Here is a 27,185-nt window from a genome sequence, read left to right as displayed (position 1 = left end):
AAGTCTGGACCTGTTCTCAGAACTCTGGGAGAGGCCTTCGTGGAGAGGCTTCAGGCTCCTGTCTGCCAATTGTATGAAGTTAGCATGTCCCACCTTTTCCTTTCAGTAACTGTTTGTTTTCTATGTCCGTGAGTCTGTTTCTATTTCATATATAAGTTCATTTATACCATTTCTGTGGTACATGTGTCTTTTTGAATTATGGTTTTCTTAGGGGCTCAAGATCCTAATAGTTTTACCTGGTAGAGAGGGGCTGTCTGTTCTGGCTCATGTCCCGGCTCCTGGCCTTAGACAGAGTCCAGCTCCATTAACCAACTGTCCATGAGGCCTAATCCCTGTCCTAGCAGGGGACCCAAAACCACAGTTCCTAAGGCCTGTAGGAGTTCTCAGCACTCCTTCCCAGGCCATCACTGGCACCTAGTATAATAATTTCTTGATTTTTGAATTCGTTCATATTTTGAAGTATCATATCCTGCCTTCGTATGTGTTGGAGTTGGAGGTGCGGGATTCCAGTGTGTGTGTTCCATGGGCCAGCAGGACTGGACATTTTGTTGTTGTTCAGTCTCTCAGTCATGTCCTACTCTTTGCGACTCCATGGACAGCATGTCGCCAGGCTTCCCGGAGTTGGCTCAGATTCATGTCCATTGAGTCAGTGATGCCATCCAACCATCTCATCCTCTATCACCACCTTTACCTCCTGCCCTCAATCTTTCCCAGCATCAGGGTCTTTTCTAATGAGTCGGCTCTTCCCATCAGGTGGCCAAAGTATTGGAGCTTCAGCTTCAGCATCAGTCCTTCCAATGAATATTCAGGGTTGATTTCCTTGAGGACCAACTAGCTTGATCTCCTTGCTGTCCAAGGGACTCTCAAGAGTCTTCTCCAGCACCATAGTTTGAAAGCATAAATTCCTTGGTGCTCAGCCTTGACTGGATGTTTGCAGAGGCCAATTCTACAGTATACATGACCTTTCCTCAAAAAAATCTGGAAATTTTCCCTGGGGAGATGAACTCCTGCATGAGAAGCATTGCTACTGCAAGACATGAATTATACCCTTCATACAGTATGATTTTTTAAATTTCAGCCATGCTGAGCATCATGGTGGGACCTCAGTTCTCCGACCAGGGATTGAACCCACACTCCCTGCACTGGAAGCTTCGAGTCTTAACCACTGGACGGCCAGGGAAGTCCCTTCATATAGTATGAAATAGAAATGGGCGTTGGGTGTCCAGACACACTTGGGTTCGGAGCAGACTCCCATTTTTTCTAGAGTTCACCTCCTCTGCTGTTAGGCCATTCTCTCCAACCCCAAGAGGCCTGTCACAGGCCTATCACAGGCAGCCCAGCCTCTCCGACTATGCCTGGCTGCTTTTATAACCTGAATACAAGCCCAGACCAGTACTGAAAGGAAGGCCCAGCCAGACTCTTGGCACATGCTAAGTGTAGTGGGATTGCTGGTCAATATGGTAGTTTTCTTCCTAGTTTTTTAAGGACTCTCCATACTGTTCTCCATAGTGTCTGTATTAATTTACATTCCCACCAACAGTGCAGGAGGGTTCCCTTTTCTCCACGTCCTCTCCAGCATTTATTGTTGGTAGATTTTTTTGATGATAGCTGTTCTGACTGGTGTAAGATACTTGACTCTCTCTAAAAACGAGCCAGGTTGAGCCTTTTTTCTTCCCTGTGTTTATTGGCCATCCAAGTCCTTCATGCTTAACTGTCCTCTAGTTGCTTTCAGGTGCTGATCTTGCCTCTCCCACGTGTGTTCTCTTTCATTTGTCATGTGTGTGTGTCTCCTAGCACTGAACAGAGCACCCAGTGTGTAGTAAATACTTAGTAAATGCTGAATGAATGACAGTACAATCCATGTGATCCTCTCCTTACTGCTGATGGAGATCAGAGGGCTTTCCACTCACATCTCACGGTTTTTTAGGAAAACCATCTAAGGGAAATAACTTGCTTCTCTGCAATGGTACTTGCAACCCCCCCCCACACACACACACCACCCCACCTCACCCCACCCCTGGCCAGGTGCTCTACTGTTGATCTGGCTAATAGGCTGATAGAGGAAACCCGGTCTATTTCACTGTCCAAGGGCCCTAGTTAAGGAGAATGGGGCCAGACTGGTGGGACTAGCTTTGTGCGGATAACCCCCCTCTCCTGGATCCAGGGACTCTACTCTGAAGTCCGTGCCTGCTTGTCTCCGGAGCAGTGGATGAGCCAGCAACAGGGGAGATGGGCTTCTAACTTCAGCTTTTGTGGTTCTCCTAATGGTCACATCTCATCCCATGTTTTCCTTTTCTGCTGAGATGCAAACAGGCAACTCCAGCTCTGCTAGCAAACATTTAATTCAGCACCTCCTGATGGCCAACACTGTGAGACATCAGACATGGCTTCTGCCCTCAAGGAGGGACAGTCTAGTTGGAGAGACAGAACTGAGAGAATCAGAGGACACAAAGTCTACTCCTGAATGTTGACGACCCAGAAATAGTGCTCTCTGATGGATTCACTATCTGAGTCCCCTGCTTGGTTTGGACACTCCAAGCAGAGCCCCCCTGCCTGCCTTTCCATTCTTTTTTCTTCAACTCATATTTCATTCCTCGAACATGTACTGAACACTTACCATGTGCCAGGCAGTGTGCTGGTCACTACAGGTGACCCTAAATGGTAGGAGAATAGAGTGTGGGAGGGGACGGTGTGAGAGATGAGGCTGGGCCAGGTCGTTAGAATCAGCATGGGCACAGCCAAGAACTTTGGGCTTTGTCCCTCGAGAAATGAAGACTACCCCACCCCGCCACCCCTCGTGCCTCCAGCTTGCACTCGAAGCTACAATTGTTTCCCCCATGCACCAAGCTTCCACTTTTCCTTGCCTGGGATCATGCCACTGCCACTATCTGGATGCCAACTCTTCCTACTTCTCCCCCTTTTTTCACTTATTTAATTCCACTGTTTTTCAGAGGCATTGTCCATGTCTCGGGATGCCACGTGCCTATAGCAAGCCCTGCAATTACCCTTTTGGTGTCACTTATCACTTGTATGGACATGAGCTGACCATGCGTCTTTAAAAAAAAAAGTTGAAGTAGAGTTGACTTACAGTGTTGTATTTGTTTCTGGTGTACAGCAAAGTGATTCAGCTTTATACATATTCATGTTATATATATATATAAGCTATATATGTATTTTATATATATCGGAATATATATACACTATTTCAGATTGTTTACCATTATGCATTATTATAAGATATTGAATATAGTTCCCTTTGCTATATAGTAGGACTTTTTAATCTATTTTATATATAGTAGTTCATATCTACTAATCAACTCCTAATTTATCCTTTCTCCCTCTTTCCCCTTTGGTAACCATAATTTTGCTTCCTATGTATGTGAATCTGTTTGTTTTGTAAATAAGTTCATTTGCACCTTTTTAGATTCCACATATTAGCGATATCGTGTTATTTGTCTTTCTCTAACTTAATACGATAATCTCTACGCCCATTCATGTGGCTGCAAATGGCATTATTCTGCTATTTTTGGGGGCTGAGCATGTTCCACTCTATACATGTACCCCATCTTCTTTATCCATTCATCTGTTGATGGACATTGAGATTGCTTCCATTCTTGGCTATGGTAAGTCATGCTGTCATGAACATTGGGGCACATGGATCTTTCCAAATCATGGTTTTCTCTGGATACATGCCCAGGAGTGGAATTGCTGGATCATAGGGCAACTAGATTTCTAGTCTTTTAAGGAACCTCCATATTATCTTCCATAGTGGCTGCACCAGTTTACATACCCACCAACAGTGTGGGAGGGCTCCCTTTTCTCAACAGCCTCTCATTTATTATTGGCAAACTTTGTAATGATGACCATTCTGACCAGTGTGGAGTGATACCTCATGGTAGTTTTAACTTGCATTTCTCTAACAGTTAGTGATTTTGAGCATCTTTTCATCGGCCTATTGGCCATCTGTGTATCTTCTTTAGGGAACTGGTTGTTTATGTCTTCTGTCCATTTTTTGATTGAGGTTTTATTGTTAAGTTCTGTGAGCTGTTTGTATGTTTTGGAAATTAAGCCCTTGTTGGTCACATCATTTGCAGATACTCTCTCCTGGTCCCTAGGTTTTCATTTCATTTATGGTTTCCTTTGGTATGTAAAACTTGTAGGTTTGATTAGGTCCCATTTGTATATTTTTGCTTATATTTCTATTGCCTTGGGAGACTGACCTAAGAAAACATTACAGTTTATGTCAGAGGATGTTTTGTCTAGGTTCTCTTCTAGGAGCTTTATGGTGTCATGGCTTATATTTAAGTATTTTAAGTCATTTTGAGTCTTTTTGTGTGTGGTGTGAGGGTGTGTTCTAACTTCACAGATTTACATGTGGTGTCCAGCTTTCCCAGCACCACTTGCTGAAGAGACTGTCTTTTCTCCATTGTGTATTCTTGCCTCTTTTGCTGAAGATGAATTGACTGGAGGTGTGGGGGGTTATTTCTGGGCTCTCTTTTCTGTCCCATTGATCCATGTCTGTTTCCATGTCAATACCATGCTGTTTTGATTGCTGTAGCTTTGTAGTATTGTCTGAAGCCTGGGAGGGTTATGCCTCCAGCTTTGTTCTTTCCCCTTAGGACTGCTTTGGAAATTTGGGGTCTGCTGACTACATAGTTTGTGTCTCCAGTCAGATGCTTAGCTCTGCGTCTAATAAAGTGTCTATATTCCTGACTCTTATAACATAGGGGCCTGACACAAAACAGTTGCTTGATTTTAAAGTTAATAAACTACTGAATTAATAATGGTGGACAAAACCAGCAATACCCCTAGAGAAGCAACAGCAGTATCAAGGAGAGGAGACTGGAAATCAAAAGGGAGAAGGAAGAGTAAATCAGACACATCTCCAGAGGCCATGTGAAGCTGTTCTCACTTAACCTGGAAAGGTTACCATCTGGCCTCTCAGTCCTTCCCAGCCATCCGTTGCTCCTGATCCATGGAAAGTACTTTCAACAGGGACAGGAACACACTACACAATGACAGAATTAGCTCTCATTAGCAGGTCTTCAATCCTGCCATTAAATCTTTTTTCAATTCTAGAAATAAATTAATAAGAGTTGTATTCTGTTTCTGGACCCTGATTCAAAAGCTTGACTGCTTAAGAAAGTGACTGCTAGGCTGAAAAGTGAGGAGTTTGCCCTTTGAGAGCATTTAATACAAGTGAAGTGAAAGTGAAGTCGCTCAGTCATGTCTGACTCTTTGTGACCCCATGGACTATAGCCTACCAGGACCCTCCATCCATGGGATTTTCCAGGCAAGAGTACTGGAGTGGGGTGCCATTTCCTTCTCCAGGGGATCTTCCCAACCCAAGGATGGAACCCGGGTCCTCCCGCATTGTAGGCAGATGCTTTACTGTCTGAGCCACCAGGGAAGTCCTTTAATACAAATACCTAAGGAAAATTTTATTCCTGTTTTTCACCTTGGTAGATTCCCTTTCATTCTGTCTTACAGTTCACTGACTTTCTCTTCAGCTGTGTCTAGTCTGTTTAACCCATTCATTTAGAGTTTTATTTCAACAGTATTTTTCACTTAAGGGATTGTTCTGTGGTTCTTTTTGACAGAGGAGTCTGGCAGGCTACAGTCCATGGGGCCACAGAGTCAAACAGGCACACAACCTGTTTTATTCCCATCTCTTTCAGAATTTTCCACAGTTTATTGTGATCCACACAGTCAAAGGCTTTAGCATAGTCAATAAAGCAGAAATAGATGTTTTTCTGCTCATACTTTATGTTATGCTGGAAGCTAGTCTTTTAACTACTTGAACGTGTTCAACATTCTTTTCAAATTGCTCTATTGTTTCTTGTTGTTGGGCATGTAAACTGTTTGACCCCGTAAGACTGGGATTCCCCAGTTCTGTTTTGTATTCTAATCTGTGCTCTTATCTGTATTCTCTTATGTCCTTTGTGACCTCAGTCATATGGTTTCAAATACCATTCCCATGGCCATGACCTCCAAATTTATATCACCAGCATGGGTATCCTCTATTACCCCTAATTTATCCAACTAGCTATGCAGTATCTTCACATGATCTGTACAAAACTGAATTCCTTATCTTCTCCCCAAATTCCTAACTTTGATCTTCCCATCTGAGTTAACAATAGCTTCGTCCTCCTAATTACTCAGGTCAAAAAAATCCTAGAATAATCCTGACTCCTGTTAAAGCAGGTCAAATCGTGTTATTCTTCTGCTTAAAACCAGTGACTTTGCAATGACGTACAAAGCCCTACAACAGAAATAAAGCAACCCCACACAAAAAAACGATACATCTGGCTCACTTCTCTGGTTTCATTTCGTATTATTTTCCCTCTTCTTCACACCTGTTCAGCCACACTAGTCTCCTCTGTTTTAAAACTTAAAAAGCATACTTCTGCCTCAAGTCATCTACCTTTGCTGTTCCATAATATCATGTACACAGAATTATACAGTACGTAGCCTTTGGAGTCTGACTTTGTTTACCATGTGGGAGAAGATGAAAAACTACAGAAAGAATGGATCAGTGGTTGCCGAGGGTTTAGGATGGTGTTTGACTACAAAGAGGCAGACTGAGAGAGTCTTTTGGAGGTGATCAAAGTTTTGTATCCTGATCATTGTGGTGGCTGCATGCCTACGCATCTGTCAAAACTCACAAAAGGACTTCCCTGGCAGTCCAGTGGTTAAGACTCCGTGCTTCCAATGCAGGGAGGCTCGGGTTCAATTACTGGTCAAAGCACTAAGAGCCCAGATGCTGCATGGTGCCAAGAAAAACAAAACAAAACAAAAAAACCCTCGCAGAACTGTGCACCACAGAATGAATTTCACTGTATGTAAATTAAAAAAAAAACAAACAACCCAATAGTTGTTAAGTTTCAGGAAAAACTAAATGCCACATTGCTGCGAGCTGGGGAAGCAGGGAATACACTCAGATGCAGGTAAAGATACTCTGAGTGAAAAAGCTTCACTTTACCCAGCAACAAAGTGAGCCTCTTCTCAGAATACATCTGATAAAACTGCTTGAAATCAGCTGGGCTCTAGCTGCACAAAAGACAGACAGAGTGGACAGGCATGTCTGGTTGCTCACCTGCTTCTAAGAAATTACAGTCTGTGCTAGAACCAAATGCTCTGGGTTCAGTGACCCAGTATTTGAGACGATTGGTGTCTGATAATGTTCTAGGGAACCCCGTGTTTGGCAGAGTCCTATCCCAAAAGGAATGCTCAATTTCACACTGGTATGACGCTCACCAAGGTTCTCCATAAAGCTTACCTGGAAGAACTATAGGATCATGCTTACTGCAGGGGACGTGACTTTGTGGTTTAGATTCTTCTTTTCCCTGGAAAGTCAATTACCAACTCTGAACATCTGCTGATTGTGCATTTTTCGTGGTCAAATGTATAGTGTAAGATCATCAACTAACTGTAAAACCTAGTGATGGGTGCTCGCTTCGGCAGCACATATACTAAAGTTGGAACGATACAGAGAAGATTAGCATGGCCCCTGCGCAAGGATGACACACAAATTCATGAAGTGTTCCATATTTTTAACTATAAGCAAGGTGAAAAGACAGCCTTCAGAATGGGAGAAAATAATAGCAAACGAAGCAACAGACAAACAATTAATCTGAAAAATATACAAGCAACTTCTGCAGCTGAATTCCAGAAAAATAAGCGACCCAATCAAAAAATGGACCAAAGAACTAAACAGACATTTCTCCAAAGAAGACATACAGATGGCTATCAAACACATGAAAAGATGCTCAACATCACTCATTATTAGAGAAATGCAAATCAAAACCACAATGAGGTATCATTTCACACCAGTCAGAATGGCTGCTATCCAAAAGTCTACAAGCAATAAATGCTGGAGAGGGTGTGGAGAAAAGGGAACCCTCTTACACTGTTGGTGGGAATGCAAACTAGTACAGCCACTATGGAGAACAGTGTGGAGATTCCTTAAAAAACTGGGAATAGAACTGCCATATGACCCAGCAATCCCACTGCTGGGCATACACACTGAGGAAACCAGAATTGAAAGAGACGCGTGTACCCCAATGTTCATCGCAGCACTGTTTACAATAGCCAGGACATGGAAGCAACCTAGATGTCCATCAGCAGACGAATGGATAAGGAAGCTGTGGTACATATACACAATGGAATATTACTCAGCCATTAAAAAAATACATTTGAATCAGTTCTATTGAGATGGATGAAACTGGAGCCCATTATACAGAGTGAAGTAAGCCAGAAAGAAAAACACCAATACAGTATACTAATGCATATATATAGAATTTGAAAGATGGTAACGATAACCCTATATGCGAGACAGAATAAGAGACACAGATGCATAGAACAGTATTATGGACTCTGAGGGAGAAGGTGAGGGTGGGACGTTCTGGGAGAATAGCATTGAAACATGTATATTATCATATGTGAAACAGAACACCATTCCATGTTCGATGCATGAGACAAATGCTCAGGGCTGGGGCAATGGGATGACCCAGAGGGATGGGATGGGGAGGGAGGTGGGTGGGGGGTCCAGGAAGGGGAACAGATGTAAACCCATGGCTGATTCATGTCAGTTCAGTTCAGTTCAGTTCAGTCGCTCAGTCGTGTCCGACTCTCTGCGACCCCATGAATTGCAGCACGCCAGGCCTCTCTGTCCATCACCAACTCCCGGAGTCTACCCAAACCCATGTTCATCGAGTCGGTGATGCCATCCAACCATCTCACCCTCTGTCGTCTCCTTCTCCTCCCGCCCCCAATCCTACCCAGCATTAGGGTCTTTTCCAATGAGTCAACCCTTCGCGTGAGGTGGCCAAAGTATTGGAGCTTCAGCTTCAACATCAGACCTTCCAATGAACACCCAGGATTGATCTCTTTTAGGATGGACTGGTTGGATCTCCTTGCAGTCCAAGGGACTCTCAAGAGTCTTCTCCAACACCACAGTTCAAAAGCATCAATTCTGCGGCACTCAGCTTTCTTCACCGTCCAACTCTCACATCCATACATGACCACTGGAAAAACCATAGCTTTGACTAGACGGACTTTTGTTGGCAAAGTAATGTCTCTGCTTTTAAACATGCTATCTAGGTTGGCCATAACCTTCCTTCCAAGGAGTAAGCGTCTTTTAATTTCATGGCTGCAGTCACCATCAGCAGTGATTCTGGAGCCCAAAAAAGTAAAGTCTGACACTGTTTCCACTGTTTCCCCATCTATTTCCCACGAAGTGATGGGACCAGATGCCATGATCTTAGTTTTCTGAACGCTGAGCTTTAAGCCAACTTTTTCACTCTCCTCCTTCACCTTCATGAAGAGGCTCTTTAGTTCTTCTTCACTTTCTGCCATAAGGGTGGTGTCATCCGCATATCTGAGGTTATTGATATTTCTCCCAGCAATCTTGATTCCAGCTTGTGTTTCTTCCAGCCCAGCGTTTCTCATGATGTACTCTGCATAGAGGTTAAATAAGCAGGGTGACAATATACAGCCTTGACGTACTCCTTTTCCTATTTGGAACCAGTCTGTTGTTCCATGTCCAGTTCTAACTGTTGCTTCCTGACCTGCATACAGGTTTCTCAAGAGACAGGTCAGATGGTCTGGTATTCCCATCTCTTTCAGAATTTTCCACAGTTTATTGTGATCCACACAGTCAAAGGCTTTGGCATAGTCAATAAAGCAGAAATAGATGTTTTTCTGGAACTCTCTTGCTTTTTCGATGATCCAGCGGATATTGGCAATTTGATCTCTGGTTCCTCTGCCTTTTCTAAAACCAGCTTGAACATCTGGAAGTTCACGGTTCACATACTGCTGAAGCCTGGCTTGGAGAATTTTGAGCTTTACTTTACTAGCATGTGAGATGAGTGCAATTGTGCGGTAGTTTGAGCATTCTTTGGCATTGCCTTTCTTTGGGATTGGAACGAAAACTGACCTTTTCCAGTCCTGTGGCCACTGCTGAGTTTTCCAAATTTGCTGGCATATCGAGTGCAGCACTTTCACAGCATCACCTTTGAGGATTTGAAATAGCTCAACTGGAATTCCATCACCTCCACTAGCTTTGTTCGTAGTGATGCTTTCTAAGGCCCACTTGACTTCACATTCCAGGATGTCTGGCTCTAGGTGAGTGATCACACCATCGTGATTATCTGGGTCATGAAGATCTTTTTTGTACAGTTCTTCTGTGTATTCTTGCCACCTGATTCATGTCAATGTATGGCAAAAACTATTACGATATTGTAAAGTAATTAGCCCCCAACTAAAATAAATTTATTAAAAAAAACAAAAAAACACAAAAAACCTAGTGATGGACTATTTCTCCGCTCACCTTATGGTGTGGAAAGAAAGAAAAAGACAACCTAGGATGTGAGAAGATCCCACCCAGAGTTACAGTGAGGCTTCAGAGCTGCCTGGATGAGCCTGATTCTAAAGAAACACCATGCCACAGACCTATTTTGTTCATAAATGACTTTTATTTTTGTCCTCAGTATGTGCCCTTGAAGATTCCCAAATGCCTGGAGTTTCTGACTCTCCTGGGACCAGAGGTATAAGCATTGTAAGGAAACACTCAACCTTGGCTCCTCCTTCTCCTGAGGGGCTCAGTCTGAAGGCCTCAGAGAGGGAGCCGACACTCACGCCTCATTCCAAGAAGGGTAACACGGTGAACAAAGAATTGGTAAAACACAGACTCAGTCTGCTGAGGGCTTCAAATATACATATTCTATATATATAAACCTGTTATATAGGATTTCAACATATTGGTTTCCTTGTGATCTGCAATTTAAAGTACAAATGATAGCGATGTTGTACATGGCTGATTTCCCCTTCTCAGCCCCCCTCCCTCCCCAACATAAATAACAGCACAAAGGTCAGGTGATCCTAAGGGTTTCTGTTGTAAATATTTTGTTTTTAAAATCATTTCCCCTTCCTCCCCTCCGCAAACTACCTCTGAGAGTTTGTACCGTAGCAGCATGGAGTGGACAAGGCCAGGGGCAGTGTGGAGAGCTAGTGGGAAGGGCGCGGACAGTGCTTCTTGCTGACTGGCGCCGGATGGGCTTCTGCATTTCCATGGACAACAGAGGCTCTGACGAGAAGCAGAGAAGGTGCGACGTGGCTTCGTCCTCCGCCGGAGCGGAGGAGGCTGGCTGGACCACTGAGAAAAGCCCTAAAGGCATCGAGGTTTTGGAGACAGAGCACGGCTCCAGAAATGTCTTGGCTCAGTATTTACACAATATCTTTAAGCTGCATTTTCCTTTTAAGAAATTTACGTTTCTGAGGTTGGCCGGGGAAAGAAGGAACTTAAGAACAAAAACAAACCAATTCCCACATATGTAAAAGTTCTGTTATATGTCGTATTCAGTTATTTTCACACACATCATTAAAAGCAGACACTGACAATGATTGGTTTCTAATTGATTTTTTGAAGAGCACGAGAAGAGAGACCGGAGGCGGGAGGGATGAGCTAAGGAGAGCGCCGGCCCTTCTTGAGCATCAGGTGACACTGGATGGTCTGGATCCGGTTCTTGGCGGGGACAAACTCGGGTTGCAGCTTCAGGGTGGACTCGTACCACACCAGTGCTTTCTCAAACTCTTCCTGTGAGGGGCAGAGGGACAGAGGGAGAGGGGTATGACCACCAGACCCAATAGATGTGGTGATGTCTTTTTTTCCTGAAGAGCGCATCTGTGGCAGTGACGGTCCTGCAGTATTTTCTCAGTGCATCTAAATCTCTGAGGTGGAGGGGACAACCATCTCCATCCCCGAGGTCACAGATTACAAAACTATGCCACAGCCCAAGAGCCAGAGGCAAAGGGGAGACCAGCTCTATAGAGATCTGGTCCACCAACAGGAGTAACAGTAAGAACCACGGTCACTGACCCTGCTGCGTGCCAGGCGCAGAGCTCGGTGCTGTATGGAATCCCTCCCTGTAATCCTCACGGAAACCTCTAGAGACTATGTCTGGCAAAAGCTTATTTTGCATCTGCTTGAATTTTCTACTGTAACTGGAAAGAAGGAAGTCAAGTCAGATATCTCAATTAGACTTGTAAATTTTGAAGCAGTTTCTTATTCTCCCTAACACTTGAAAATATGAACCCAGTTTGGAAATGATTACTGCCACACGGAAGGCGTTCATCTTTTACTTAGACTAATACTCCCGAAGAAGAGCCCGAATCTACCGCTTAAATGACTCCTTCTAGCCAAACGAGAGGCAGAATTCCTCATTCATAGCAGAAAATTTTGCGTTTACTGGGGACGAAAATAGATTCTTCAGTTTTAAGAAGCAGAGAGGGAAATCTGCACATTCAGCAAGACCTACCTGGCCAAATTAAATTTCCTGCCTTTGAAGTCAAGGATGACACACAAAATTTGGAGCCTGAAGCTGCTCGTTACATTAACCTTTATCAAGAGCACCTTGGAAAGAGCCTCGTGTGGGACCCTAAACTTTGGATGAAAGTGGATGGCATGACTCTCATGTTAGATTCAGCTATGACAGCTTCTGGGGGACCCCTGGGACTCTGAGTTCCGAACCTGGTCCTTCTTCTGACCCCAACAGGGTTCTGGATGATGGCTTTGCCATTCTGGCTACAAATGGTATCCCAGGGAGCTAGTGGTATTCCGCCAGTCATTAAACCTTTGGTGAGCACCTACTATGTGCCAAACCCCGTGAAATGCTAGGAACAGGGAGATGAAGAGGAGTCTTCTTTCCTACGGAGCTCCTGGTCTGGTGGGAGACTAATACTCAAAACAAAAATTACAAAACAAGGTGAAAAGACAACAAGAGAAATCTGCACAGGGCACCCTGAGAGCAATCCTGGGGGCCTGGCCCGACCTGGCAGCAAGCGAGCCTGAGTGTGGGTGTCCATCTGGAGTGTTGGGGAAGGGTTTTCTGGAACAAGTGTAGTCTGCAGAAAAGTGTAGGTAAATGGGCCTGTTAGTGTTCAATTCATGGCGAGGAACTACACAGTTATAGATACTTGGGTGAGTTTACTGTGTTTTTTAAAAAACTTACAAACCCCCTACCATGAATTATACCTGTGGTGGCGAGCTAACAACTTTAGACACAAAACTGACAGGAAACCAGAGGACACTGACAGAGTCAGAGGTTTGGAATCAGAGATGTGGCCCTGACAGAGGGCAGCAGAGGTGGTCTGCTCCGCTCCCAGGCCAACCTCACCATCGCCACGTATACGTTGCCCAGAGTGAAGTGGTTGACGGCAAAGTGTGGTGCGATCTCCACGGCCATGGTGGCCACGATGACGGCGTCACTCCAGAGCTTGGCGTTGTGCAGGATGTTGGCCAGGCTGATGAGGGGCACGTCCTGGGAGAGGAAGAAGGAGGCAAGAAGGGAAGAGTGTTGGGTTCTGGGCTTTCACTCTCAGCTGTGGTGACCGCAGGCAACGTGGTCAGTGTCTCCTGGTGAACGACAGAGTCGTACAGCTCGATGTGGGGGCTTCTGTCTGCTGTGGGTCTGTGAGGGGGAAGGAGCGTGTGCCAGCCCAGCTGTGCAGCACTTCTTTCACTGAGAGAGTCTTGTCTCAAAAAACAAACAAAAATGTCAGCTGGGTGAACCTGCTGAGTGAGGCAGCTGCTCTCCATCGTGGTGCCAGCTCTGGGTCACACTGCAGCTTGTGAGTAGTTGGTGGCCCGACTCTGTCCACAGTCCACACTGAGGCTCACTGTCACAGAGCCGAGCTATTCTCTGCAAGGACCACGGCGCCATCTGAGGCAGGGCTGGCGTGCTGTGGCCACAGGCCACGTCCAGCCTGCTGCCCGACTCTGTAACTTTTTATTGGACCTCATCATTCCCATTCCCTGAGGTACTTCTGTGGCTGTTTTCACGCTATCATGGCAGAACTGAGTGGCTGCAAGAGGCACGCTGGCCTCAGAGCCTCAATTTGCACTATCTGGCCCTTCACAGAAAAGTTCCCTGGCCCCTGATCCAACGTCTTGGCCCTTCTTGTTGGGGAGCCTAGCAATAGCCTAGAAGTATACAGCACAGGATGACGGGCTGAAAAAGTTGCAGTATTATTATCACAAATATTTACTAATATCACAAATATTTATTCCCTTTAGATGTGTGCTCAGTCGCTTCAGTAGTGTCTGACTCTTTGCAATCCTATGGACTGTAGCCCGCCAGGCTCCTCTGATCACGGGATTCTCCAGGCAAGAACACTGGAGTGGGCTGCCATGCCCTCTTCCAGGGGATCTTCCCAGCCCAGGGATCGAACCCAAGTCTCCTGTGTTTCCTGCATCGGCAGGCGGGTTCTTTACCACTAGCGCCACCTGGGAAGACCCCTTTGGATGTGTAACCTGAGAAATTGGTATCTATATTACATTATTCTATATAACTGGGTTCTGCTATAGGAGATACAGAAGAACAGAAAAAAAAGACCCACGTTTGTTCTTGCTGGACACCCACAGAGGCACATCATTATATGAGGTCACAGAGGTTTAAGAACTTACCTAAGGTCACAAAGGTAGTGAGAGGTCACAAAGGTAATCACAAAGGTAGTGAGAGGCAGAGCTGCACTTACAGCTACGTTTACGACTCAGCCGTGCTGTTCCTGATACAGTGCTCTTCTGGGATCTTGAAGCCCTTCCCCGATGTCCTCTCTTGCTGAGGTAGAGAGGCCACGATCGTGTGTGTGACCCAGGCTTGTGGCAGCACAAGTGGGTCGTTAAGTTTCCCCACCCTTAGCCTTCTGCTGCTTTCTTACAGGCTGAGCGTGAGGAAGGCTGATGACACCTCAGAATAAACCAGTGGGCACAGGAAATGACTGAGGGACGGAAACTCACACTCGCTGAGCCCCACTCACCTTCATTTGGTGCGGAGCGTAGTGGAGGGCCTGGCGTAGGCAGTCAATCGCCTTCTTTCCTTGGCCTCTCACTCTCCAGTAGAGGGCTGCCATACTGGAAAGGACCCAGGACGTCTGGTTCTACAAAGGAAGAGTCAGTTAAAGCTGATGTCTCTTAAATAACATACAATTTACCACCAAGATTAGGAACCGCAACACAAGTTAACGACCATTTAACTATTCACCGAGTGCTGGTGGTCTGCCTCGCACCTCTTGTTCACCCTCGCATTGATCCTAGTAACCATCCCACAAGCTTGATTCGACTATTACAGCCTTTTTTATAAATATTTAGCCTCTCTAGATCATAGTTTTCAAATCTTAAATTTCTACATAGTTCAGTTTATTAATCTATTTCCAATGGCTTCTGGATTTTCAACTGTAGTTAGCAAAGTCTTGTTTACTCCAAGGTTATCAAGAATTTTTACCATGTTTTCCCCAGAACTTTTGTAGTTTCACTTTTCACACTTAAATATTTGATCCACTTAGAATTTAACTTCAGTTCAGTTCAGTTCAGTCACTCAGTCGTGTCCGACTCTTTGCAACCCCATGAATTGCAGCACGCCAGGCCTCCCTGTCCATCGCCAACTCCCGGAGTCTACCCAAACCCATGTCCATCGAGTCGGTGATGCCATCCAACCATCTCATCCTCTGTCGTCCCCTTCTCCTCCTGCCCCCAATCCTACCCAGCATTAGGGTCTTTTCCAATGAGTCAACCCTTCGCATGAGGTGTCCAAAGTATTGGAGTTTCAGCTTCAACATCAGACCTTCCAATGAACACCCAGGATTGATCTCTTTTAGGATGGACTGGTTGGATCTCCTTGCAGTCCAAGGGACTCTCAAGAGTCTTCTCCAACACCACAGTTCAAAAGCATCAATTCTGCGGCGCTCAGCTTTCTTCACTGTCCAACTCTCACATCCATACAGGACCACTGGAAAAACCATAGCCTTGACTAGACGGACTTTTGTTGGCAAAGTAATGTCTCTGCTTTTAAATATGCTATCTAGGTTGGCCATAACCTTCCTTCCAAGGAGTAAGCGTCTTTTAATTTCATGGCTGCAATCACCATCAGCAGTGATTTTGGAGCCCAAAAAAATAAAGTCTGACACTGTTTCCACTGTTTCCCCATCTATTTCCCATGAAGTGATGGGACCAGATGCCATGATCTTAGTTTTCTGAACGTTGAGCTTTAAGCCAACTTTTTCACTCTCCTCTTTCACCTTCATCAAGAGGCTCTTTAGTTCTTCTTCACTTTCTGCCATAAGGGTGGTGTCATCCGCATATCTGAGGTTATTGATATTTCTCCCGGCAATCTTGATTCCAGCTTGTGTTTCTTCCAGCCCAGCGTTTCTCATGATGTCCTCTGCATAGAAGTTAAATAAGCGGGGTGACAATATACAGCCTTGACGTACTCCTTTTCCTATTTGGAACCAGTCTGTTGTTCCATGTCCAGTTCTAACTGTTGCTTCCTGACCTGCATACAGGTTTCTCAAGAGACAGGTCAGATGGTCTGGTATTCCCATCTCTTTCAGAATTTTCCACAGTTTATTGTGATCCACACAGTCAAAGGCTTTGGCATAGTCAATAAAGCAGAAATAGATGTTTTTCTGGAACTCTCTTGCTTTTTCGATGATCCAGCAGATATTGGCAATTTGATCTCTAGTTCCTCTGCCTTTTCTAAACCAGCTTGAACATCTGGAAGTTCACGGTTCACGTATTGCTGAAGCCTGGCTTGGAGAATTTTGAGCATTACTTTACTAGCGTGTGAGATGAGTGCAATTGTGCGGTAGTTTGAGCATTCTTTGGCATTGCCTTTCTTTGGGATTGGAACGAAGACTGACCTCTTCCAGTCCTGTGGCCACTGCTGAGTTTTCCACATTTGCTGGCATATCGAGTGCAGCACTTTCACAGCATCACCTTTGAGGATTTGAAATAGCTCAACTGGAATTCCATCACCTCCACTAGCTTTGTTCATAGTGATGCTTTCTAAGGCCCACTTGACTTCACATTCCAGGATGTCTGGCTCTAGGTGAGTGATCACACCATCGTGATTATCTGGGTCGTGAAGATCTTTTTTGTACAGTTCTTCTGTGTATTCCTGCCACCTCTTCTTAATATCTTCTGCTTCTGTTAGGTCCATACCATTTCTGTCCTTTATCAAGCCCATCTTTGCATGAAATGTCCCTTTGGTATCTCTAATTTTCTTGAAGCGATCTCTAGTCTTTCCCAATCTGTTGTTTTCCTCTATTTCTTTGCACTGATTGCTGAGGAAGGCTTTCTTATCTCTCCTTGCTATTCTTTGGAACTCTGCATTCAGATGGGAATATCTTTCCTTTTCTCCTTTGCTTTTCGCTTCTCTTCTCTTCCAAGCTATCTGTAAGGCCTCCTCAGACAGCCATTTTGCTTTTTTGCATTTCTTTTCCATGGGGATTTTCTTGATCCCTGTCTCCTGTACAATGTCACGAACCTCTGTCCATAGTTCATCAGACACTCTGTCTATCAAGTCTAGACCCTTAAATCTATTTGTCACTTCCACGGTATAATCATAAGGGATTTGATCTAGGTCATACCTGAATGGTCTAGTGGTTTTCCCTACTTTCTTCAATTTAAGTCTGAATTTGGCAATAAGCAGTTCATGATCCGAGCCACAGTCTGCTCCCGGTCTTGTTTTTGCTGACTGTATAGAGCTTCTCCATCTTTGGCTGTAAAGAATATAATCAATCTGATTTCGGTGTTGACCATCTGGTGATGTCCACGTGTAGAGTCTTCTCTTGTGTTGTTGGAAGAGGGTGTTTGTTATGACCAGTGCATTCTCGTGGCAAAACTCTATTAGCCTTTGCCCTGCCTCATTCTGTACTCCAAGGCCAAACTTGCCTGATACGCCATGTGTTTCTTGACTTCCTACTTTTGCATTCCAGTCCCCTATAATGAAAAGGACATCTTTTTTGGGTGTTAGTTCTAAAAGGTCTTGTAGGTCTTCATAGAATCGTTCAACTTCAGCTTCTTCGGCATTACTGGTTGGGGCATAGACTTGGATTACCGTGATATTGAATGGTTTGCCTTGGAAACGAACAGAGATCATTCTATCGTTTTTGAGATTGCATTCAAGTACTGCATTTTGGACTCTTTTGTTGACCATGATGGCTACTCCATTTCTTCTAAGGGATTCTTGCCCACAGTAGTAGATATAATGGTCATCTGAGTTAAATTCACCCATTCCAGTCCATCTTAGTTCGCTGATTCCTAGAATGTCGATGTTCACTCTTGCCATCTCCTGTTTGACCACTTCCAATTTGCCTTGATTCATGGACTAACATTCCAGGTTCCTATGCAATATTGCTCTTTACAGCATCGGACTTTGCGTAAAGTAAAAGATAAGGCTCCGATTTATTTTTTTTCCAGATGGCTATTAAGTTGTCTTAATATTATTTAATGAATAACTTATCTTTCCCTCACTGTGATGCTACCTTTATTATATACAAAATCTTAGTTAATTAATTTAGGTCTGTGTGTTCGGCTGTGTCTAACTCTTTGCAAACTGTAGCCTGTCAGGCTCCTCTGTCCATGGAATTGTTCAGGCATGAGTACTGGAGTGGGTTGCCATTTCTTCCTCTGAGGATCTTCCCGACCCAGGGATAGAACCCGTTTCTCTTGTGTCTCTTGCACTGGCAAGGTGGATTCTTTACCACTGTGCCGCCTGGGAAGCCTGTAATTTAGGCCTAACATTGGGTTAATCTACATCTAATTTTTATTTCCCTATTTCATTCACCCCTTTTGATGGATGTTTCTAACTCCCAGCCATTCTGTTTTAGGCAACTGGAAAACTTACTCTGCTTCCTGTCTTATTTTGTTCTTTCAATCTGTTTTTTTGTAATTCTATCATTTTTCATTGGCAGGGCACATAGGGTGATGTACATACTATTTCCTGCCTTGTTTTTGTGTTGGTTCTACATGTAAATATATTCTTTGATCACTGATGTTGCGTTTGTGTGGCTTCCCTAGTCATCTCTTGGTTGGCTAAAGTTTATCTTTTCATAGTTTTCTTAAGGGTTGATAGGAAAATTATTCGCTGAAACTGTTGTCATGGGGTGAGTTGTGTCTCCCCAGAGTCATATGTTGAAGTCTGAATCCCTAGTATCTCAGAATATAACTGTATTTAGAAATAAAGTCTTTAGAGAGCAGACCAAGTTAAAAATGAGGTTATTATTGTGGGGCCCTAATCTACTGTAACTGGCTTTCCAGGTGGTTCAGCACTAAAGAATTCGCCTGCAATGCAGGAGATGTCTGTTCGATCCCTGGGTCGGGAAGATCCCCTGAAGGAGGAAATGGCAACCCACTCCAGAATTCTTGCCTGGGAAATCCCATGGACAGAGGAGCCTGGTGGACTACAGTCCATGGGGTAGCAAAAGAGTTGGACACGACTTAGTGACTGAACAATAAAATCTAATGTAAGTGGATTTATAGAAGAGAAGAAGAGAAGGAGATACACCAGTGTCCTCTGTGCAGACAATGATAACTCGAAGAGCTGCTTAGAGGGTAGCCAGCTGCAAGCCAAGGAGAGAGGCCTCAGAGGAAAACAACCCTGCCAGTACCTGGATCCCCAAGCTGTAGCCTCCAGCACTGAGAGAATACATTTCTGTTGTTTAAGTCCCCCTGCCGGTATTGTTATGGCAGCCCTAACAAACTAATATGATTGTATACGTTCAGAACTTTCTGTCTGTAGCCTTTATGCCTGAAACACAGCTGGCTGGATATAAGCATGGCCCATTCTTTCCTTGAATAATTTGCTGGTATTGCTCCATTGCTTCTTGGTGTGAGTGGGGTTACACACGATTCTGAAGCTAGCCAGATGTATCCCTCCTTCTTAATGACTTGATCCTTCTGACTGGCTTATCAAAAGGATTCTTTGTTTTTTTTAAAGAAAAGAAAATTACCTTTCTTTACTGCCAATATCTGACACATTCCAAAGCCTGGAGTAGGAGATGGCAACCCACTCCAGTATTCTTGCCTGAAAAATTCCATGGACAGAGGAGCCTGGTGGGCTACAGTCCACGGGGTCACAAAGAGTTGGACGTGACTGAGTGACTAACACACTTACTGCCAACATCTGACACACGTTATATATGTGTGTTATAAATATATATATACACATAGACAATATGTAATTATATAAAATATACACTTATGCTGTAAAGCATAAAATAATAAAATATCCCAGAAACTACTACCCTCCTAAGATTCACCCGTGAGGCTGAATGTAGTTTTTATTAGTTCATTCAATTTCCTTTATACACAATTAAATGTTCATTAAGTGAATATACCATAATGTGTTTATCCATTTTCTGTAAATGGGGGGAGGAGTTTGAGTCACTCCCTGTTGTCAATAAATGTGCAGAGTTTCTCTGGTCTACATACATGGGAGCGGAACCGCTACGTCACAGGATGTGCAGACGTCCAAGAGAGAGCCAAACTGCTTCCTAAAGGTGTTATGGCGAGTTACAGTCCTACCAGCAATGTTTAAAAGGGCCTCCTGCTTTCTAGCCTTTCTTAGTATTATCAGTGGGGGTGAAATGGTATCTTACTGTAGCCTTAATTTGCATTAGTGAGATTAGTGAGATTGAGAACTGTTTCTTCTTTATTGGTCAGAAACACATTGGTCTTATTTTCTGTCAAATGTCTGTTAATATCTTTTCTATAACTTTTTACTATCTTATTTATCTTTCTCATCACTTTATTTCCATGCTCTGCATATTAATCCTTATAAGCTAAGTGTGTTACATGAATTTTCCTTACTCTGGCTTTTTTTAATTAAAAAAAAGTCTTTAATTAAAACATTTTAAACTTTAATGTAGTTGGACTTATTAACATTCTCTTCTCTGGCTTGTGCTTTTATAATCTTCTTCAAGAAACCTTTTTGTACTTCAAGGCCAGAAAGATCATCTCTCATATTTTAATTTTTAAAGTTTTGTTTTTGATGCGTGAGTCCTTAATTCATATGGAATTCACTTTTTGTGTAGGATGTGAGGGGCCAACTGAAATTAAGTAACTGCCCTAGAAAGCTTCCTGAATAGCCCTCACCTCCTCCATTGATCTTGCATAGCTCTATGTAAGCTAAAGACTGTTATATAGGCTTTTATTCACCTTTGTTATTTTTGTTTATTTCCTGAGTAAATGGCATAATGTTTTATTTTACAATTTTTCATAAAAGTAATAAGGCAATTCTCACAACCTTATTCTTCTCATGAATGTCATATCTATTTTTTACCCTTCCATATAAATGTAAAGATCTGCTATTCAAGAGCCATAAAAACAAAACTAAACAAAACCTGTTATTTTGATTATAACAGGATTGACTCTATAAATCAAATTGTGGAAAACTGATATGTTTATGGTATGTATCTTCTTATCCATGAACATTACATACCCTTCTGTTTATTTAGGTCTTTTAAAATGTCTTTCAGTAAAGTTTTATCACTTTCTGCACATAGGTCTTAAGACTTTCTGGTTAGATTTAGTACTGGGAATTTTATATAAATTTTCTTGGGGGGAACTTTATATTTTTGTAACAAAGTAAATACATGTTAAAATTATGTTTCCTAATATTTATTGCTGCTGTATAGAAATGTAACATATTTTTATTTACTGACTTTACAGGCAGCTACCTTGATAACACATTGTTACTTCTAAAAATTTGTGTATAGATTCTTTTAGGTTTGCTATGCAGATAATCACATCATTTATGAATAACATGTTTTTTTCTTCCTAATACTTATGCTAGGACTTTCAGTACAATGCTGAGAAGAAGGGGTAATGGTGGGCATTCTTTTTGCGGACTTCAAAGAATTATTTAAAATATTTCTCCCATTAAGAATTATCTTTGATAAAAATATTTTGTGGATTCTGATTAAAGAAATTCTTCTCTATTCTTGATTTGCATTACCTTTAGTTCATGAATGTACTGAATTTTATCAAATGCAATCTACTGAAATTATTTCATAATTTTTCTCCTTTAATTTGGGTGATGAAATTTTAGCTTTTCCTGAAGCTAGACCACAGACTAATATACTTATGAATATAAATTCAAATGGACTGATTGGCTTAGCAGCAGCAGAAAAAGGTGTGTGTGTGTTGGTTTGTCAGTTTGTTTCATTAAATCAATCATCTTCTGCTTTATATATTTTGAGGTTATCTTACTGGGTATGCATAAGGTTATCAGTCAGTTCAGTTGCTCAGTAGTGTCTGACTCTTTGCGACCCTATGGACTACAGCACGCCAGGCTTCCCTGTCCATCACCAACTCTTGGAGTTTGCTCAAACTCAGGACCATCGAGTCGGTGATGCCATCCAACCACCTCATCCTCTGTCGTCCCCTTCTCATGCTGCCTTCAATCATTCCCAGCATCAGGGTCTTTGTTAATGAGTCAGTTCTTTGCATCAAGTGGCCAACGTACTGGAGCTACAGCTTCATCATCAGTCCTTCCAATGAATATTCAGGACTGATTTCCTTTAGGATGGACTGGTTGGATCTCCTTGCATCCAAGGGACTCTTAAGAGTCTTCTCCATCATCACAGCTCTAAAGCATCAATTCTTCGGTGCTCAGTTTTCTTTGTAGTCCAACTCTCACATCCATACACGACTACTGGAAAAACCATAGCCTTGACTAGACAGACCTTTGTTGGCAAAGTAATGTTTCTTCTTTTTAATATGCTGTCTAGGTTGGTCATGGCTTTTCTTCCAAGGAGCAAGCATCTTTTAATTTCATGGCTGCAGTCATCATCTGCAGTGATTTTGGAGCCCAAGAAAATAAAGTCTGTCACTGTTTCCATTGTTTTCTCATCTATTTGCTATGGATGGGACTGGATGCCATGTTCTTAGATTTTTGAATGCTAAGTTTTAAGCCAACTTTTTCACTCTCCTCTTTCACTTTCATCAAGAGGCTCTTTAGTTCCTCTTTGCTTTCTGCCATAAGTGTGTCATCTGCATATCTGAGGTTATTGATACTTCTCCCTGCAATCTTGATTCCAGCTTGTGCTTCATCCAGCCTCACATTTCACATGATGTACTCTGCATATAAGTTAAACAAACAGGGTGACAATATGTATGTACAGCCTTGTTGTACTCCTTTCCCAACTTGGAACCAGTCCATTGTTTCATGTCTGGTTCTAACTGTTGCTTCTTGACCTGCATACAGATTTCTCAGGAGGCAGGTAAGGTGGTCTGGTATTCCCATCTCTTGAAGAATTTTCCACAGTTTGTTGTGATCCACACAAAGGTTTTAGCATAGTCAATGAAATAGAAGTAGGCATTTTTCTGGAACTCTTGCTTTTTCTATGATCCAACAGATGTTGGCAATTGATTTCTGTGGTTCCTCTGCCTTTTCTAAATCCAGCTTGAACATCTGGAGTTCTCGGTTCATGTACTGTTGAAGCCTAGCTTGGAGAATTTTGAGCATTACTTTGCTAGCGTGTGAGATGACTGCAATTGTACGGTTAACATTCTTTGGCATTGCCCTTCTTTGGGATTGGAATGAAAACTGACCTTTTTCCAGTCCTGTGGTCACTGCTGAGTTTACCCAATTTGCTGGCATATTGAGTGCAGCACTTTCACAGCATTATCTTTTAGGATTTGAAATAGCTCAGCTGGAATTCCATCACCTCCACTAGCTTTGTTTGTAATGATGCTTCCTAAGGCCCACTTGACTTTGCACTCCATGATGTCTGGGTCCAGGTGAGTGATCACAGCATCGTGGTTATCTGGGTCACTAAGATCTTTTTTGTATAGTTCTTCTGTGTATTCTTGTCACCTCTTCTTAATATCTTCTGCTTCTGATAAGTCCATACCATTTCTGACCGTTATGTGCCCATCTTTGCATGAAATGTTCCCTTGGTATCTCTTATTTTCTCAAAGAGATCTCTAGTCTTTCCCATTCTAGTGTTTTCCTCTATTTCTTTGTATTGATCACTCAGGAAGGCTTTCTTATCTCTCCTTGCTATTTGGAAAAGACCCTGATGCTGGGAAAGATTGAAGGCAGGAGAAGAAGGGGACGACAGAGGATGAGATGGTTGGATGGCATCACCAACTCAGTGGACATGGGTTTGGGTGGACTCCGGGAGTTGGTGATGGACAGAGAGGCCTGGCGTGCTGCGGTTCATGGGGTTGCAAAGAGTCGGACACGACTGAGTGACTGAACTGAACTTACTATTCTTTGGAACTCTGCATTCAGATGGATATATCTTTCCTTTTCTCCTTTGCCTTTCACTTCTCATCTTTCCTCAGCTATTTGTAAGGCCTCCTGAGACAACCATTTTGCCTTTTTGCACTTCTTTTTCTGGTATGTATTTCTGGTGAATTAAAGCTTTTATCATTACATGGTCATTCTCTCTGACCCTAATAATTTTTCTGCTCTGAAATATATCTTTTCAGGTAATTAATGTAACTGTCTTTACTACCTTTTGATAGTATATTCATTTTTGATTAGCATTTTCCCATTATTTTCAACATTTCTATTATGTTTTCGGTATGACTTAAAAAAACATGTAGCTCCTTTAAAAAATATCAAATTTGACATTAGTGTGATTTACCCTGTAGATTATTTCAAAGACTGTTATTATATTTCTTGGTTTCTTTTATCCAGATTCTTGAATGCTTTTTTCCTTTTTTTGGTGGCATTTCTTGGATTTTTTTTTTTTTTTTTTTTGGTCCTTCTCTTCTTATTCCATTGTTTTATCATCACAGGTTTGGGATTTGCACATTTTTTAAAAGGTTACCCTTAAATTTCTACTCAATTTTAAACTTAAAAGTCCAAGCAACACACTAACTCACTTCTCCTGAATACGAAAAGGGCCTTTAAATACCTTAACTCTGTTCGTCCCACTCTCAAATGTCCAGAATTTGTTTAGCCATTAAAAAAGAAACGAAATCTCAAACTGTTTTCTACAGTGTTTGTTTGGGTTTGTATACCTGTGTAATTTTATTTGCTTAGTACATCTTCCTTTGCTTCAGATAGTTTTTCCTTTAGTTGTCATACAGGAAAGTTCCTTTAAGGTGGGGCTCTTGGTAAACTTTTTTCAGTTCTTTGCTTTTAAGTGCCTTTATTTTGCTGTCATTGTAAGGGGCACAATTCTAGGGGGCCCAGTATCCTTCCAAAACTGTCATCTGGATTAGACAGTTGCTATGAGAAACATTTAGTCACATTCCTCTATAGGTAATCTGTCCTTTCTGTCTTCATGAGGGCAGAGATCTTTGTCTTAATTTTTCTTCACTGATTTATGCCAAGCCCTTGAAAAGTATTTTGCACAAAGCAGGCCTTTGCTACATATTCGTTGAATGAATGGCTGCTGTTTTATTTTTAAGCTATTTTCTCTCAGATGCAAATCCCAAATTATACAATCTGCTTTGTCAAGTTGTGGCTGGAACACTGCAAACCACATTTCTCCCTTGCTAGCGGGATTCTTGTTAAGTTCTGCAAACATGTGTGCTAGGCAATTGGAAGGCGAGAAGGAGTGGGACTTTTTCTCTCAGTTGGCACGCTGTTCCAGTTGGTCATTCTGGCAGCACTTTGGGGGTAGCACTTCCAGACCCAGCCCATGCTCCCTCCTGCGAAGCAGGAACTCTAGCTCACCCAGAGTTCTTGCCTGTGAACTCTAGATTTCAGAACCCCGAAGTGTTTGCCTTCCCGTTCCCTACAGTGCGTATCTCTGATTCACCTAAGTGCTTCCTTTCCTCTTTGTGAGCCCTACACCACAATGTACAGTCATGTCTCGGAGATACTGCTTGTTGGTTACAGACCTCCACAATAAAGTGAATATTGCAGAAAAGCGAGTCACACAAACTTTTTGGTTTCCCAGTACATATAGAAGTTATGTTTACATTTAATACTGTAGTGTATTATGCAGCAGCAGCATTGTGTCTAAAAAACTTTATGTTGTTGTGTTACTCGTTCAGTCGTTTGTGACCCCATGGACTGGAGCCCACCAGGCTCCTCTGTCCATGGAATTCTCCAGGCAAGAACACTGGAGTGGGTTGCCATGCCCTTCTCCAGGGGGTCTTCCTGACCTAGGGATGGAACCCAGGTCTCCTGCATTGCAGGCAAATTCTTAACTGTTTGAGCTACCCAGGAAGCCCTAAAAAAAAAAACAAAAAACCTATGTACATATCTTCATTAAAAATACTTCCTTGCTAAAAAATGGTAACAATCAGCTGAACCTTCAGTGAGTGGTAATAGTAACATCAAAAATCATTGGTCACAGATCACCATAACAGAAGTAGTAATGAAAAAGTTCAAAGTATTGTGAGAATTACCAAAATGTGACACAGAGAAAGTGAAAATCGCACCGATAGATTTGCTCAAGACAGGGTTGCCACAAACCTTCAATTTGCAAAAAATGCAGCATCTGCCAAGCACAATAAAGCGAAGTGCAATAAAACAAGGTTTGCCTGTAATCAGTTCTCTAAATTAAATTTGCTTTTCTGAAATACATAATGTTGTTTCTGTTTTCCTGACAGGATCCTGACTGAAACAGACGCTTTTAAGATATCTTTTGTCTTTGCCATAATGCATCTTGGTGTGGATTTCTTTTTATTTACCCAGCTTGGGACACATGGTGCTTCCTGAATCTGTTGATTTGCTTATTTCCTTATCTTTATAATACTCCAGGTAATTTTTTTACACAAAGCTTGCAATTCACTGATTATTTAATTGTGGCTAAATCTATCTAACTCATTCACTGGGTATTTGACTTAATTACTTACACAAATATATTTTTAGTTTAAGATGTACCAGTTTTTAAAAATTTGCCTATTCATTTTTTGATATGCCATTTCTTTGCTCACCTTTGTGATTATATCTTTTAGGTGTCTTATAATGAAAATTTTCAAATGCATATACAAATAAAGGAAACAGTATAATGAACTCCATGTGCTCACCACCTAGATTCAACATTTATCAACAACTCATGGCCATACTCATGTACACAGGATAACGGTTGTCCTGTGGAATGAATTTGGGAACACTGCCTTCTCTTCCATTTTTTGGAATACTTTGAGAGGGTAAGTATTAACTTTTCTTTGTATGTTTGATAAAATTGCCCTATGAAGCTATCCAGTCTTGGACTTTTGTTTTTTGTAGTTTCTTGATTACTGATTCAATTTTAATACTAACAGTTGGACAGAGGTTCGTGACATTGTACGGGAGACAGGGATCAAGAAAATCCCCATGGAAAAGAAATGCAAAAAAGCAAAATGGCTGTCTGAGGAGGCCTTACAGATAACTTGGAAGAGAAGAGAAGCGAAAAGCAAAGGAGAAAAGGAAAGATATTCCCATGTGAATGCG

At 42.5% G+C, this 27,185-nt stretch overlaps 1 protein-coding gene and 1 non-coding gene across 12 annotated transcripts in view; one reads left to right on the top strand and one right to left on the bottom strand.

Moving 5' to 3' along the window:
* Positions 1-7,448: 7,448 nt before the first annotated feature.
* Positions 7,449-7,555, top strand: LOC145528002 (U6 spliceosomal RNA). Its single transcript, XR_014070082.1, has one exon. It is a non-coding gene; the product is annotated as a U6 spliceosomal RNA (small nuclear RNA).
* Positions 7,556-10,455: 2,900 nt separating this feature from the next.
* TTC17 (tetratricopeptide repeat domain 17) overlaps positions 10,456-27,185 on the bottom strand; it is a 131,323-nt gene continuing 114,593 nt past the window's right edge. For 7 of the 11 annotated variants that reach the window (XM_081544965.1, XM_081544957.1, XM_081544959.1 and 4 more), the window contains 3 exons: positions 14,818-14,937; positions 13,176-13,319; positions 10,456-11,596 (listed from right to left, as the gene is read on the bottom strand). In XM_081544965.1, coding sequence (XP_081401091.1) covers positions 11,465-11,596; positions 13,176-13,319; positions 14,818-14,937 — 396 coding nt within the window. In that variant the 3' untranslated portion in view covers positions 10,456-11,464. Of the gene's footprint in view, positions 11,597-12,317; positions 13,320-14,817; positions 14,938-27,185 lie in introns of all 11 variants that reach the window. The other 4 variants (XR_014069604.1, XR_014069605.1, XM_081544958.1 and 1 more) reach the window with 2 other exon arrangements.

This window comes from Giraffa tippelskirchi, chromosome 11 (assembly GCF_054371585.1).
Source record: "Giraffa tippelskirchi isolate mGirTip1 chromosome 11, T2T-mGirTip1v1.2.pri, whole genome shotgun sequence".
In the NCBI taxonomy this organism is placed as follows: domain Eukaryota; kingdom Metazoa; phylum Chordata; class Mammalia; order Artiodactyla; family Giraffidae; genus Giraffa; species Giraffa tippelskirchi.
The sequence above is the reverse complement of the archived record's forward strand: the minus strand, read 5'-3'. Positions and strand labels throughout refer to the sequence as shown.